At 34.2% G+C, this 18,030-nt stretch overlaps 1 protein-coding gene across 6 annotated transcripts in view; it reads left to right on the top strand.

The window, feature by feature from the left end:
- The window catches only part of Pde8 (phosphodiesterase 8), a 770,548-nt gene that overhangs the window by 488,638 nt on the left and 263,880 nt on the right, over positions 1–18,030 (top strand). Inside the window, exon 1 of one of the 6 annotated variants that reach the window (XM_069816067.1) lies at positions 4,993–5,144. The exons of 3 other annotated variants lie outside the window; for them this stretch is intronic. In XM_069816067.1, coding sequence (XP_069672168.1) covers positions 5,034–5,144 — 111 coding nt within the window. In that variant the 5' untranslated portion in view covers positions 4,993–5,033. Of the gene's footprint in view, positions 1–4,992; positions 5,145–6,861; positions 6,937–11,862; positions 11,992–18,030 lie in introns of those variants that run through there. 2 more of the 6 variants (XM_069816070.1, XM_069816066.1) reach the window with 2 other exon arrangements.

Raw genomic sequence — 18,030 nt, 5'->3', positions numbered from 1 at the left:
CATTACTGTAGATTATAGTCAGCCGAATCAATGTGTATGATTATTTAAACATTATGAGACAATAACAATGCTACACTAGCTTTTCCATTTTCGGATTTATTTTCATATTTCTCCTTCCTGGCTCACTCGACCAGTGATGCCAACGCTAAATTGTGAAAATTAATGTCTATGAAAGAAAAAAGTTCGTGGAAATAATAATAGAAATAAGTTATAGAAAACATTAATTATAATTATAATAAAATAATAGGGCATATATTTAACTTAGGCTAATTATTGCTGTTGTCAGGAATATAAATAATGAGAAATAATTGTTATAATTCAATTTATTCAAATTTAATTTTGTATTGAATTTAACTTTCATTTTATTTTGTTTATAATATATTAATATGTAATATATATTCCTGTAGTTACACAAGTATTTTCTATGAAATTTGCCACTTAGGCTCTTTTTCTATGTTGTAATTTCTTGCTTAATCCATATTAAAACAATATACCATGACTTTAAAGTGTTTTTCCAAATACACGTGTGTTTTCTGAGCAGTTAATGAGGATTATTTTAGTATCACGGAATTAGGAAACCACTATCACGGAATTAGTATCCCTGTCACGGATTTAGGAGCAACTGTATAACAACGAAGAATAATATATTATATATCAAACTTGTGAAACTGTTGACACTGAATGTTGTAAAAACTGTAGCTAAAGATCCAAATAACGTCATTTAGGTGTTATTTGAAAATTTTTAGTAGGCCTACAATTTTGGCATAAATATAGACTTTATTAAATATGTCACAGAATTAGGCAACCTTAACCTACAGGAAATCGTCGATATACGTACGTACTATAGTGGCCGTTACGAATGAAGGCGCATACGAAGTTCTTCTGCACATTTACCGTTAGTGCCCATTGTGTTATGGAATGTGGGAAAAATGACTGTCTTTTATTGAAAACTCAGATTTCTACAATCTTTCCTATTTTTTGCCTTCCTCTTTGTCTCCGCATATGATCCATATATCTTAATGTCGTCTATCATCTGATATTTTTTCTGCCTCGATCTTTTCTCCCGTTCACCTTTCTTTGCAGTACAAATAGTAGGAAAAAAGTAGAGAAGAATACAACGAATGGAATATAATAATAATAATAATAATAATAATAATAATAATAATAATAATAATAATAATGATAATAATAATGAAATACGAAATTCAAATAAAATCCACAATAAAAAGGCTACGATAAATTCATCCTGTGATCAAGGGGACAAAAAAAGAAAATATATATTACAAAACCTTCGCAGAGAAAGGGCTTATAATTGAAGGAAATTTGTATTGAAAAAGTGCAATTTTAGTTAATTTTTGAAACTAGGTAATGTCCGACAGTCTCTGACATGCTGTGGTAGAGAGTTTCAGAGATTAGCTACAGAGACGGTGAAAGATGAAGAGTAGAAGGATGTTCTGCGTTTAGGAATGAAGAGTATGATATGGTGTTGTGAGCGAGTATCTATTTCTTGATATGAGGACAAATGTTGAAAAGGAGAAGCTAAATAGCTAGGGTTAGACTTCTGAAGAATATCTACAGGCTATCAGCATCGGAAACCCGTACTACTCCCATGACTTCACCCCAGCGTATTTTTACTATTGCATATGATAGATGAAATGAGGGAGAAGTGAAGAGTGTTTGTGGAATGATAAAGGGAAACGGGAGTAAGTCCAGAAAAAACATTCTGTAACGTCTACTTCTTCCACCTCAAATTCCATCACAACCTGACCGGGGGTCAAACCCTGGCCACCTGGATGTAAGACCAGCGCGCTATCACTTGAGCCACAGACGCGACCACTGTATATAGCATATCCCTCATGATCATACAGATTTGCTTTCCTATTGAGCTTGCATGCGTGTTGTTTGAGAATTACGACTCACAGTTTGGGCACCAACTGGGATCAGTAGACTTGTTCACAAGCTTGTGACGTCAGTCAGTTGATGCTGGGAGATAAGATCACACACAACCTACTCCAAAACACAAACGATGACTTGAGTGTACGATCGCTACTTTCAGCTGAGGCATAAATAAAAACCACATGACTGCATTATATAGAAGGTTCATTTACTGAAATGTCGTTTATATTTCAAGCCCTACTCGATGTTCCTCTCTGAAATCCGGTTTTATACGCAAGCTCATTTAGTTACGAAACATTTTATACAACTCTCAACGGCAGCAACAATATATCTTGATTTTGAAATCTCTGCACTGACTGGACAGCACTCTGTGGTAAAGTGCTCTCTTATTTAATTTCTGAAGCAGACATGAATATGAGATATGCGACGTTCCTATTGTAAAAGGAAAAACATGGTGATAAATGTTTACTTTTTGGACGCGTACTCAGGAAGCAAAAAGAGATAAGAACGTTTGATGGTAATTAATTAAAACCAGTACCGGTAGTTATCTCAACGTTGAGAGAATTTGGCTCTTAGATAATAATAATAATAATAATAATAATAATAATAATAATAATAATAATAATAATAATGGTTTATTTTAACTGGCAGAGTTAAGGCCATTCGGCCTTCTCTTTCACTCAACCAGTATGATAGAAAATTACTACATTGCTATGAATATAACATAATTAATACAATACAATACTACAATACAATACTACAATACAATACAATATAATACATAATTAATACAATACAATGAAATTTCTTTTTATCTTCATAACAACAAAAAAATAATTATGTAATAATAATAATAATAATAATAATAATAATAATAATAATAATAATAATAGTCATACCTAAATTAAATTAAATTATTAAACTCGATCACAATTTATTATAACTTCAATTTGACTGCGCTCGTAAGAAACTGTTTAGCCTTTTCTTGAAAGTGATTATTGTCTGGCAGCCCCTAATTTTCTGAGGTAGAGAATTCCATTCACGGGGGACTAAGACAGTAAAAGAGGATGAATAGTGGGATGTTTTATGGGTAGGAATTGCTAGGATTTGGCTTACCTGTGACCTGGTGTTTAGATTATGATTGGAGGATAAGTAGTTAAACCGGGAACGAAGATAATTTGGAGGGAACGAAAATATTAGTATCGACTTAACAGTAGGCCTATTTTTTTTCATAGACGTTATAGTGATTGTAGACAACTTTTAGAACTTATATCTGATAAGTCTTTTCAATCTGACACAAATATAAATTTCTTTTTTGATATGCGGGCGAAATTTAATTTTTTGCCTAATTTAATGATACTCTGTCAACTACTATGTTATTTAACGTCGATGGAATTGATAATAGAAAATAAATACTCGGAGAAGTGAGACCGAGGTTTTTTTCCTAGGATTACGTGATATTTGAGTGGAGTAAATGTAAATTCCCCTAAATTACCATAACAATTTTTAATTATCCTACAACTACTCTAAACGCTGTACCTACTAATGGTAAATTCCCCTAATCGGAGTAAGGGTATGACAATGTTGGTAATTACGAGTACTACTTTGACTAAACAGTTTACGATTCACGGGACCTAACCTAAAAATGTATTTTGTTTGATCACGTAAAATGATTAGTACGAATTCCGAAAACAGAGTACTGCTTTGAAACGCTTTGAAACGTATACTCTGCTTTAACTTTTAAGCATATATTTTAAGTTAAAAATACATACTCCTCAGTCGGTACTATGCTATCACGTCTCTTGGACATTTTAATAAAAATCTGTCCATTAGCCACGTGCATGTTTCATACCAAGTAGGTCTGTAAGTTATATTTTATTTAATTACACTTACCTGAATGTAGTGTTGAATTGAAATCAAAACCCAACACAACTGAATTATGTATTGATATTAATATTAAGAGCGATATTACTAATTAATTATTAATTACGTTCAAATTTCACAAACTTACCTAGTTATGCTTCCATTTTAACAGTTTTCTTTACTGCAAATCAAAATTATTGCTTGCCAACATAACAGTTAGAAAATAACTGCCAGTTATCGTATTTGTCAGTACTCAAAATTCGAAAAAAAGTTGGTAAAAGAAAATTCAACCTGACATCTGGAAAATCACTATAATCCACTAGCATATGTTGTAATAGGGGAAAAATGGTTAGGTTTTACCATTGAAGAGAGGCTGTTACTTGTACAAGAACAAAATGGTGGACACATACATCCACGATGGAGTTATGGCATGTTTAATAAGACAGTCCCAGAATTTTTAAGATTGTGAAGAAAATATGAGCAATTAAAACTACCTCTTGCTTTAGAAAAACATTTTACATATTCCTTATGGTTATAAAGGTTTGGTGTCCACACCTGTGGGGTAACGGTCAGCGCGTCTGGCTGCGAAACCAGGTGGCCCGGGTTCGATTCCCGGTCGGGCCAAGTTACCTGGTTGAGGTTTTTTCCGGGGTTTTCCCTCAACCCAATATGAGCAAATGCTGGGTAACTTTCGGTGTTGGACCCCGGACTCATTTCACCGGCATTAACACCTTCGTCTCATTCAGACGCTAAATAACCTTAGATGTTGATAAAGCGTCGTAAAATAACCTACTAAAAAAATAAAGGTTTGGTTATGGAAGAATTCGCTGGTTCCCAAATTAGAAAGGCACAAAGCTACCGGTGAAGACAACACAAGAACGAACACTCATAGCTCGTTTCTATGGTTGAAAGATAAAGCTGTAATTCTCGGCCTTCTATGGAACACTGGTCCACTGTATTTGTTGGCAGGAAACATTAGCACTTCAAGTCTCGGAGAAGGGCGTTTAATTGTTATAGTCTTTTAATACTGCCGGCATGTTTAAAGAGCCACGGAGAGATAATTGAATGTAATGTGCTGTGAATATTGCGATGTGAAAATGGCAGAGCGATGATATGCAGAATTCATTTATATTAACTTGAATAAATCTGCGCCCCATAAAAGGATAACGAGATGTAATTGAATGGGATGGCTATCGCTCTCTGCGTTCCCTGGAAGGCTCGAACGGCGGAAATATATAATGGACAGTTAGCTGCGATGTGCTGAACTGGCCGCAATGAGGACTGGGGGTGGCCGAGGCCGAGCCTCTGGCTGCAAGTGGCAGTGCTTCGGTCGTGCGTGGAGACTCCTCAGGATGGCTCGCCGAGGTCGCCGCTTCACTTCCACTGTAGGTTTCTTTCGTAAGTTAACTTACATTGTACCAGTGATCTTATTGTGCAATATCTACTCGTATAATTATTTCAAGTTATGTATTTTTATCTAGTGATATGAGCCGTTGAGAGCAGAAGTGGTGCAAGTCAAAAATGGTTAATGAGGGTTAAAGTAAACATTCTGTAAAATACAGCGCAAATTAGCAATTAATATTCAATTTATTTAAACTATTAGTATCGGTATTCAGTGGATAGCATAATCGTACCTATCTTTAAGAAAGGGGACAAGACTAACTGTAGTAACTTTCGAGGAATATCACTTTTGTTGACGTCGTACAAAATTTTCTCCAATATTCTTTTGAGAAGGTTAACTCCATATGTAGATGAAATTTTTGGGGATCATCAGTGTGGTTTTAGGCGTAATAGATCAACTATTGACCAGATATTTTGTATTCGACAGATAATGGAGAAAAAATGGGAGTGTAAGGGTACAGTGCATCAGTTATTTATAGATTTCAAAAAGGCATATGACTCGATTAAGAGAGAAGTTTTATATGATATTCTTATTGAATTTGGTATTCCCAAGAAACTAGTTAGATTAATTAAAATGCATCTCAGTGAAACGTATAGCAGAGTTCGTATAGGTCAGTTTCTGTCAGATGCGTTTCCAGTTCACTGTGGGCTAAAGCAAGGAGATGCACTATCACCTTTACTTTTTAACTTTGCTCTAGAGTATGCCATTAGGAAAGACCAGGATAACAGAGAGGGTTACATCAGCTGCTTGTCTATGCGGATGACATGAATATATTAGGAAAAAAATCCACAAACGATTAGGGAAAACACGGGAATTTTACTGTAAGCAAGTAAAGAGATAGGTCTGGAAGTAAATCCCGAAAAGACAAAGTATATGATTATGTCTCGTGACGAGAATATTGTACGAAATGGAAATATAAAAATTGGAAATTTATCTTTTGAAGAGGTGGAAAAATTCAAATATCTTGGATGCAACATTAACAAATATAAATGATACTCGGGAGGAAATTAAACATAGAATAAATATGGGAAATGCCTGTTGTTATTCGGTTGAGAAGATTTTATCATCCAGTCTGCTGTCAAAAAGTCTGAAAGTTAGAATTTATAAAACAGTTATATTACCGGTTGTTCTTTATGGTTGTGTAACTTGGACTCTCACTTTGAGAGAGGAACATAGGTTAAGGGTGTTTGAGAATAAGGTTCTTAGGAAAATATTTGGGACTAAAAGGGATGAAGTTACAGGAGAATGGAGAAAGTTACACAACACAGAACTGCACGTATTGTATTCTTCACCTGACATAATTAGGAACATTAAATCCAGACGTTTGAGATGAGCAGGGCATGTAGCACGTATGGGCGAATCCAGAAGTGCATATAGAGTGTTAGTTGGGAGACCGGAGGGAAAAAGACCTTTAGGGAGGCCGGAGGGAAAAAGACCTTTAGGGAGGCCGAGACGTAGATGGGAATATAGTATTAAAATGGATTTGAGGGAGGTGGGATATGATGATGGAGACTAGATTAATCTTGCTCAGGATAGGGACCAATGGCGGGCTTATGTGAGGGTGGCAATGAACATCCGGGTTCCTTAAAAGCCAGTAAGTATTCAGTGGATAGCACGAAAGACATATTAATTGCTACTTTGCGCTGTATTTTGCAGTATTTTTACTTTAAACCTCATTACCCATTTTTGACTTACACCACTTATGCTCTGAACGGCTCATATGTGTGTCGAATTCTCCTAAGTTTTGTATTAACTATCAGCATTATCAACGAAGGGTATGTAAATAATTTAATAATTATTATAAACGAGAAGAGAAAATGAAACGTTGACGGTAGACCCTTGATCACGAATAGTTTGGCGTAACTATGTCTTCTTTTAGAATTACTGTTGAGGTAACGAATAAACTGAGGATTTATATGTGTGAAAATTGTGTTTTTGCACGATAGTGTGTTTTCTCGTCATTATAGCGAACGGCCGTCACGATTGAAAGTCGATTTTACTGAATTCAGAGTTGCCAACCTAGATAAGTATGTTGAACATAGGTAGGAAGTTCGTACCAAAACAGTAGATTTCAGTTGAGTACAGCGAGGAGTATAGATGTCACCCGCGCTTCGCTCTGCTCCCGCTCGCTACAGACGATGCACAGTGTTCACATAAACAACACATAGTATCATTCTGAGGATCTGTGTACAGTCGTGAATAGCTTTTACTTTATATTAATATTTTAGGTTCTGAACAAAGTGAGCTATTGTGCTATTATTGTATTATCTACCTAATGTTAATATTATGCATGATTTCAAAAAAGTAAACTAAACTGTTATTAAACAATTATCCAAATAGGAGTGTGTAACAGTTTATTCTTTCCCGGATTACTCTTCGTTAAATGTTGTGCTGCTATGCATTCGGTTGCGTTACAGTCCAAGTCAACGTCAGAATTACATTACGAACTTCCTAGCTGTCATTACAATAGAAATGAAAAATCTTCTTGAAACAATTATGGGTTTAATGTTACGTGCCACATACGAGATACACTATTAGATTCGCAAAGTAGTTGTTCACCTGTTGATAGTAAGATATTCTGTATCATATTTCAGATTTTCTCCAGTAATGGCTTGTGACATAGAGTGAATATTTTCAGGGTACAAATATTGTTTTTTTTTCTGAACGTAAAAGGAGTATTTTTTTTGATAAAATGAAAACGTTCATTGTTATTTGTTATAATGAGACTAGAATCATATAATTGTATACTTTAATATGTTATTTTTATATGTATGGGTAAATTATTTTAGTTTGGAAGTTACGAAATTTATAATTACAAGTTATTGTTTTTTTTATATTATTCGTTTATTATTTTCTTGTTCTAATGCTGTGGACGATTGGAGCACATGTTTGGTTACCATCCGGCTATACATGTTTGTTGTTCTGGTTCACTGACATTGAGAGATGCGCTATTACTTTTCATTAGGTAGAGATATAGTCCAAGCTCACACAACTTAACAGTTTCGGTACCAACTTTCTAGCTCTAATGTTGAAATATTACAAATAACTACTCTAGAGTTGTAGTGAAAACCACTGCCTTCTATGTACACTACACTCCTACAATGCATGTAAAATTCATATGCAAAAGGCAGTGTTAGGCATAATTAATATACATTATACGAAACAAACCACTGCATTTGAAATGTACTGAGCTTTATTTGAGCAATTCAAACTTCACTTAACAAAAATAAATACAAATTATTCCAATTGAAAACTAAATATTACAAGTACTTGACTCATTTTTACTCCTTCATATTGAAGTTGATGATGAAGTTTGTACGTTGGCCAGACTGCTAACCTTCAGTCAGCTGTTCGTAGTGTAGTGTACGTACTGTATATTAAGATTTTAAAAATATTATTTTCAAAATATTTTTTCGACTGTTGTTGTGAAAGTTGTGACGTCATCGAGAACATTTTTAAATGACACTCTATACTTGTTTAATATCGACCTAAAATAGTAATTTATGTAACTAGTGTATAATCTTGGTAATTATGGCACGAGTGAATATTTACCGCGTGAGCGCTAACGTACGGGCTAATTTTCACTAGTGTTTATAATGAATATTATACACGTGTTATATAAACGTTTTATGCCAGTCTACCATTTATGTAAACAAACTATTATAAATTTACAAAATGTAATGTAATGACGTAGTAGAGACACGAGTATTGGATATGACTTAATATATTGCATGGTTGCTAGGTAACCGTTTCTAAGGCAATGTTATTTTGTTCTTCTTTTGAAGCTTTTTCTTACAGGTACGTTGTATAAAATTGTGTTGTGGAGACGGTGATGACATCATGGAATACTAGTTGCTAGGTAACCTTTCCTGGCACCAGTGCCAGAATTAGGCCAATTGTGTTCGATTTCCAGCGTCATAACAAGCGTGTTTTAATGTTAGGATTGTATAAAACATATTTGTTGTGTGTGATATTTTACTTTATACAGAAGCACTATCGTTATGGTTACTATGGTAACAATATTATTGTTGATGCATTTTGTTAGTCGTTGTGTTATGAAAGCATTTTTATTAACGAAATCAAAATAAAACAAGATTTTCTTAACAGAATACGATCTTGTTATATGTCAGACATGTCCACGTTCTCTGAATTTCGCTTTCTATTCTACTCACAGTTGACTGAGAGTTTCGTTAAAAAGTATCAGCTGATAGGAATTATTCTGTCGAATTTCACACGTACAAAGACTTTTCATACGTAATTTAGTTTCCCTTTAAACTGATGTTTCTTTTCATGACATAATTATTTCTCGACCTTCGATCTCGATATAATTATCATGACAAGAAACAAGAAAGATTAGTTTAGTTCAATTAAACCACCGTAAAAATATCATAAAATGTGTGATATTGCTGTTTAAATGCAATTTTAATTATTCTAGTACCTGAAATACTCTCAATACGATTTCTCCAGTTTATTCTATATTCTCAATAATAATGTTGTAGATGCAATTGACTCGACATTAGATCCTTGCTAGATGTACAGTATATATAGTAGAACTTGGTTATAGCGATCTCGTTTTGTGCTACACCTCGCCTATAACATCAAATATTCTGTGGTCCCAACTAATTCCCCATAAGACATATGCTTTCCTACCTTGCTTAATACGACAAACCCACATGCGTCTACCTCGCATATAACGTCATTTTCAACCTCAGTTTGGAATAAGATTTTCTAAGAACCAAAGTATTTTAAGAAATATTTTGTTGAAATCTGACCCTGACAAATTCTTTACAGTCTCCTTCTGTCATAGACCTCTGGAATGCAGGCGGATTCCCCACCCCATTGTAACCTGCCCGAATTCATGCGGTATTAGATCAGTTTCGACAGGAAGTTTTCACTAAGTGCACGCATTTTAATGCAGTATGTCCACTAAAAGAAGTGAATGACGCTTTAGAAGTCATTAGAATTATGAACATGTTCTATGAAGCTAGGAAAGGGAGCAGTGAAATTGCAACTGAAATTATGAACATAAAACGTAATTTAGCCCTAGAAAGTGTGTATTGGGCAAGTAGAAGACAACAGAGTAAAATGACTGATTACTTCACTTCTAAGTAAAGTGGTTTGGTGAGTACTGAACAAACAATTTTAATACAGAATACTGTATTTATAATTGTAGGTCTACTACGTGAATTTTATTATGTTCATTGTAGGATTAAAAGTCAATACATAAATCTAAAATAAGTCTAATTAATTTTGTTATTTTTCATTTTCCACCTTACTAGATTAATAATGAGAATCTCGGTTACTACGACACTCGTTTATAAGAACATAATTTTTAAGGTCCCTTGGATGTCGTTATAACCAAGTTCTACTGTACTTCCTTTTGAGATCTAATAATGTGGTCGCCCTCGGTACCGTAGTTGGTATAGCGCTGGCCTTCTGTTCTCGAGATTGCGAGTTCGATCCTGGCCGAGATCGATGGCATTTAAGTGTGTTTAAATGCGACAGGCTTATGTCAGTAGATTTACTGACATGTGAAAGAACTCCTGCGGGACAAAATGACACACCGGCGACGCTGACCTGTAGTTGTGAGAGTCGTTAAATAAACCATAATTTAAAAAAATTTAATAACGTGTATCCTGGTAGGAAAGGGGGAAATCTCATCGGATTCGCTTTCGCATCCATATAACAGTACATTTTATTAATGTTTCCTTTCGTTTCCGTTTTGTTTTACCGTTTGCTGCATTTTATCATAAAACTGCCTCAAAGCAAAGTAAAGAGTGGGCTGAAAGTAACTGTTTATTGAAAATCGCTAATAAATTTTGTATGTATTAATATATTGTCATTAAACTTACAGGATGTTTTCAGTGTTCCTAGGGGCATAAAACCTGGCCAAAAATGTTTATTTCATTTTTAATTTTGTAGTATTTGCTTTAGTAAAGTATTTTGGGCTAAGAGGAATGAAGTTACAGGAGAATGGAGAAAGTTACACAACGCAGAACTGAAATTAAAGGTAATTATTACTTACGACCTAGATCATATGTAACAGATAGCTCATCTCTATGTTAAAATCGGTAGCACTTTGAAGAGAAGAACCGCCAGGATCGCCACCCGTCCGCCGTAAACGAACACGAGATGGCAGTACAGTCGCTAATGCAATTCAAATGGGAGTTATGACGTGACTCCTTATGTAACAACTAGATGGCAGCATAGTAAACCTGACAAAAGTTGTTACCGTCAAAGCCTATAAGGTTGAGTAATCTGGATATATATGATCTATGCTTACGATTGACTCTGTTTAGTTTTGTTTTAACCTCTTCTGATCTTTTCTGTTCTTTTGTAGCTAGGTAACTAAAATTAATATTAATAATAATAAATAATAATAATAATAATAATAATAATAATAATATTTAATTTAACATTTCGTTTGAATTATACTCGCTATTACGAAACGATAAAATAAGTAATGTGGGTGATAGAGCAGTAAGGAGTGAGTGACTGGACGTGTTATGAAACTTGAGTGAATGTCAATTTTTGTAGCGTATGATGACAGGTCCGTTTATCGGTAGCATAGAATTCCTTCCTTTATTTAGATACACACGAGATTATATAGTTATGGGTTCAGCATTATCTTGCACTGACATGTGGATTGAGCTCGCCGTAATTTCCTCTGTCAGTATCTTATCGTCGTTGATTGAATAGAGAGTAGCGGACTGAAAATGCGACAGGGCTCTCCGCGCCGGGAACGTTCTCGTGCTCATATTGTTGTACGCTCATGGGCCGAGAGGAACGACGAAGTGTTCGGCGACAGCGACGCAGAACCTGAGGATGCAGTAAGTTCACACTCACCTCACAGTCTAGTATATAGCTACAGTCACGAAGCTTGAGTTGTGAGGGTGCAAGGAACAATTGACTGTGCAGGTACTATTCCGCATTGCCTGTAATGAGGCGATATTAGCGATCCTAGTGGTTAGCAACTACCTATGGATGCATATTTAGTACGTATTGAGCTTCGTGACTGTGTATACTAGACTGGCTGACCTACTCTGCTTCCGTGTAAAGATTCTTTCTTGTCCTCCGTTGTCACTACAGCATAGGCGGAGATAGAACTATTTTCCTTGTGGGGGGGGGGGTGCACATTAAGTTGATAAAATAATGTAATTCATAAATAAATATTGTTATCATTAGCTTATGAATGCGCTCACACGTATGAAAAGACAAATAAATATGCAATGAAAAAATAATTGTTCATTTTGCCCTCTGAAAACTAAACTTGCTTAGCCAAGTACAGCAAGATATCAAAGAGGGGCTGGGCGGAATAACAACGTTAACCGGTTAACGCTGTTATTGCTTACATAGCTGATCTTAAATATTTCAAGTTTCTGTTATTATATTCCGAAGTGCCAGTTTTCTCTCTCTCCCCTACAGGCGTCTGTAAATCTTTGTATGCATAAGGCATTTGTTGCAGCAAAATGTAAGGTTACGTCATTTTTGGTGGATTGTATACTTCAGTGCAATATTAACATAATATAGGATAAAAATAATATATGTAATAATGTTTATATTAGTATTACAATATCGAAACATTATAAAATCATGAATTGTATTAATATTATAACACTTTAACATAAAATTAATTATTACCAAATGTAAAGATTCTGTTTCTGACACTCATTTCTCTCAAAAGGGTTTTCTTTTAATTAAGTGGAGATGCAGGTCAAAATGGTCAAAAATCACAAAAATATTTTACAGTCTCATTTAATAGTGCATAGTTTTAAGAGCCTTTCCTCAAAATTTGAGGGCCAAATTCGGTCCCGATTATGTATATGGACAATTTTTAGACATATAGGGCCATATTCATAGGCATTCTTAGCGCGGGCTTCCGGTGGATGATCAGCGAACTAACGTTTTTCGTATTCATAAACCAGTGTTAGCAATATGCTATGATATGAATCCTGTACAAGTAATCAGTCGATAGCCGGGGCTAGTTTAGCACGCTCGTAGCGCGGGCTAGAGAAATGTCTATGCATACCACCCTTAAAGTGCTTAAAGTACTGAATGTTTAATTGGTTTCCCTTTTCACGTAACTTACATTTTTCAATGCTTATGTAGGCCTACCTTTATTCCTCAGGGACTCTTTGAAGTAATTGAAAGAAATTTTGCATACTGGCTTTTATAGAGTAGGCCTAGATTCACTTTATCTTGTAAAAGAATTGTGAAATATGCTCTCTTTTAATTTTTACAGTACAAAAAAAATAATTTGTAATCCAGATTGTTTTTATTTCATAAACAAATCAAAGGAGAGCAATATGGATAAGTCCGTGCATAATGTGTACTGCTGATCATGCTTGTGGCATTCTTCTTCTCATGTGGTATCTGCTAGGTTATGTTCATTTTCGACTTTTTATCTTGAAAATTCTCTCAAGATCCTTGAAGGAAACACTGAAAAACGGAATAAGACAAGTGGCGAACTGGCTTGGAGTTCGCATAGATTATTCTCCACAGCCTCAAAATGGCTTGCAAGGACGCCCGATATTGTGTACATTTTAATACAGTTATTTCTCATCTCATGTCCCCTTGCCATCATCATTACTATCTTCGTTGTCGTCGCCGTCGAAACTTCCACACAATAGTAATGAAAATATTGTTTATATTACATAAATGCATGAATATCAAATAAAATAGGGCGTATCGTAAAGTGTTAAAGTACATTATATACTTCTATTATGTAATTTAAGCAAGAAATTGTACACAGGATGTTTCTTCTGTATAAAAGGCTATCCAAGTTGCGTTTACCTGAAGTTTTGACGAGGAACGACTTCTGGCGTAACATCGACATTTCATGTTAAAATAATATTATGCATTACACTCATTTCCTGTTGCAAACAGAGCTTATATTATTTTGAAAGCATTAGTTTCGTATGAGAAGCGTATTAGCGTCATACATTATCCAAGAAATACATTACTGGGAATAGTTTCCAGTTCACAATTCGTATATTTTTATACTGTTATTTCTGAACCTGCTATTTCAGGCTATCCGGAGAAGATACAACAATTCCAGAAAAACAACAGCTGTTTACATCTCTAATACTCCGCGTTGCACCTTATAAGTAGAGACGAGAATTTCATGCACTATAAAATCCCAACACATGCATGCATTCATGCACTATCAAACTATGAAACATGCACGACCAAGGGAAAAATACACTAAAATATGCACTTTAATTTTTGTTCCAAATTTCTTATCTCACTTCACTTCACTTCACTTCACTTCACTTCACTTCACTTCACTTCATTTTTTTGCACAGATAACAACTAACAACATTTATAAATTGGTTTCTGTGAGGTTTCTGCGCTTGTCGGTCAGTATGTTTCTGTAGGCTGAGAATGACCTCTCTACATCGCAAGAAGTTATGTGTGCAAAGGTGAATGAACCTTTTCATGTTATTTAGTTTTTTTCTTTCTTTTCCTTCTGCACTCCTGATTCCTGAAGCTAAAATAAGCGACATAGAATTCGAGAAACTGAGGTGTCCACTGTAAAACATTAAAATATGCATTTAAACTGAATATAATGTATATTTTCAAATTTCAAATTTATTTACAATTTACATTTGAATTGAATACATATGAATAGATACCCGAAAATGAGCATATGCTCGTGCTCGGGTACAATCCAGTAGTCTACATAAGTTTTACAGGGTTCAAATAATAATGCTGATGATATAAATAATAGTAACAATAATAATAATAATAATAATAATAATAATAATAATAGTGATAAAACAAAAATATTTACAATAATAAAATAAATACTGAGACGGATAAAATAAAATATAAAACCACTAGCGAGAGTTAACACAACTTAAATAAGCATATAATAACCGGAAAAAATGCCAAACTCGAAAATCAACAGAAAAGTTCGTTGTATCGCAGACGACAGCAACCGCCGTATTGACATTGTGTTATGCATTAATGGTAGTAGTGGGGAGCTGAAAGTCTACGTAACTGCCGTTCTCTTCTAATCTTCTCGTAAAATCATGGGAAGTTAATGCTGAAAAACAAAATGTCTACGAGTGAAACTGTTCATTATTACCAGGATAACGACAAATAATACTGAAATATATTAATCGAGTTTCAGTTATAGATTTCTCCTTTTGCGCAAAAGGTATCATATCAAAATATTTTATGAATGGCGGGGAAAATATAAATTTCAAAAACTTTCTAGTGACTAGATATAGTGACAAGTACAATCAAGTGTATCTGTAGCGATGCTAAGAAAATCATTTATTGTAGATATACACTGTTATTAATTAAGAAAATGATCTATTTATATTTATTACAATGTTTTATCTTATAGGGTACATGCATCGGATAAATACAATAAAAATTAGTACCATGTAATGCTAGTAACACTTAAAAACATTATAATAAAATTTTTCAAATTTCATACAAATATTTTCACTTTATTTTTAAACTTAAGAATGTGTAAATTGCTTAGGTCTGGATTATTTTTCAATACTGAATTGTATAGTCTTGGTCCATAATTCCTACTGTGTCTTACTCCAGCTGTAATGTGGCATTTAGGTTCTGCCAAAAGAGTTGGGACATTTCTTCTGGTGTTATGTATATGTTTTTCAGTTATAAAATTCATTCGATTTTTGTGAAAATAAGTTAGTAATGTATGTTTATATATTTGCTCAATTTTTAGTACTTGGAATTCAGAATAAATAAATTGTGTCGGATAATCAAGTGGTTTATGCAGACAAATTTTGATGATACGTTTTTGTAGTAATATTAATGGAGTTAAGATAGTCTTTGTCATTCCACCCCATCCTATTATTCTGTATTGGATGACTGATTGAAACAAGGCTAGATAAACTACACGGAGAACATAGATAGGCATATATGCACGAAGGGTTACAAAGTTGTGAATTGTTTTTCGTAACCTATTACATAAATATGTTACATGTTTATTCCATCTTAAATGTTGATCAATGACAACACCTAAGTATTTTACTTGCGTGGATTCTGTCAAGGAAGAGCAATTACAATCAATCAAGTTTATGTTACTGCAATTGTGTATTTTTAAATTTGTATCCTTATCGAGTTTGATTTTTCTCAGACTAGAAGCCGTTAATGTAAAAGGAACTGCAGTTGTTTTTGAAATGTTCAATGAGAGCAAATTTTCATCTAACAATTTCTTAATTATATTTATACCTCTATTAGCATTTAGGTAGGCATCATTCCAATTCGATCCACTAAAAATTACGGCTATATCATAGGCATATGCAAATATATCTCCAGATGTGTTTCCTATATCAATATTTAGCAAGTCATTGATGTATATTAAAAATAGTAGTGGGCCTAAAACTGTACCTTGCGGCACACCTATATTTATATTACGAATTTCACTGTGTTGGTCGTTGAATTTCGTTAATTGGGATCTGTTGCTTAAGTATGACTTAAATAAATTTAAAGCGATTCCTTTAATACCGCAGGCATGAAGTTTAGAAGTGAGTATATTATGGTCTACAGTATCGAAGGCTTTTTGAATATCTAGGAAAACTCCCAAACATTTTTTACCCGAGTCTAATTCTTTGATAATCCTTGATGTTATATGCATGATTAAGCTAAAAATTGTTTAAATATGCATTATGCATGTTTTTATCCCCAAAAGGGCCAAAACATGCCAATATGCACGGAAAAAGTACAAATATTTCGAACCTGAAAGTAATGAAATGGATAAGTACTGAGTTTGAGTCATGTCCTATGTTCCTATAAAAACATGCATTTGCATGGAATTCTCGTCTCTAGTTATAACACTGTCATTGAAGTATATTTTATATAGTGGGAGGGTTATTTTAATGCCAGGTCTGTCCAACACACCATGGTGCCTTCGACGAATTTATTTGTGCCCACGGTAAAAATAACAGAATTTTAATTTTTATTGCAAGAGTATGCGAGGACTAGATAACTACGAGTTTTGGTATTCTTAATAATTTTATAGAAAGCTAATTCATGTTGAAATAAAAAATTCGGACTGTTTTTAGAAGTTTGTTTTTAAATTAGTCGTTTTAATAAAAATATAAAATGAATTATCACCGCGTGCAGTGCATACTTGATGTTTTAAAAGCTTTCCTGGTTTAACAAAACCTATACTAAAACTACTCTTTTCTGGAATGCATTTAGAAATAATAACGTTAAATTCAATGGAAAATAGGCTAATCACATCAGTGTTTCCAGGTTTACGGAAAATTTAACAGATATGACTATTTTGTCCCCATATGTAGAATAGCGCAATTGACTGCGGACTGGAAATTCCCTGGTTCAGTGATAGGAATTTTCCCGCTGTCAAAACTTCCAGAGCGGTTCCGGGGTCCACTCATTTTGTCAAATTCAGTAGCTACTCACAAGTTTTCATAATACTCAGTAGTTTGAGCAGAAAATTAACCTGAAAATGTCTTCTGTCTTTTAAAATATGAATGTATATAACTGCTCGAACAAATTGGCACAGTTATAAATAGGTAGGAAGTTTGTACCAAAACAGTAGATTTGAGTTGAGTACAGCGAGGAATATAGATGTCACCCGCGCCTCGCCCTGCTGCCGCTCGCTACAGACAATTCACAGTATGCTCACATAAAACGCATAGTGGCATTCTGTGGAGCTGTGTAGAGTCGTGAATAGTTCGAAGAATATTGTTAATTTATATTAATATTTTAGATTCTGAAAAAAGTGAGCTATTCTGTTATTATTGTATTATTTACGTTATGTGAATATTATGCATGATTCCGATACAGTAAACTCATCTGCTATTAAATAATTATGCAAACAGGAGTGTGTAACACGTTTATTTTCCCCGATTATTCTTCGT

This window comes from Periplaneta americana, chromosome 17, assembly GCF_040183065.1.
Source record: "Periplaneta americana isolate PAMFEO1 chromosome 17, P.americana_PAMFEO1_priV1, whole genome shotgun sequence".
Classification (NCBI taxonomy): Eukaryota; Metazoa; Arthropoda; class Insecta; order Blattodea; family Blattidae; genus Periplaneta; species Periplaneta americana.
This window is presented reverse-complemented; position numbering and strand designations above follow the sequence as displayed.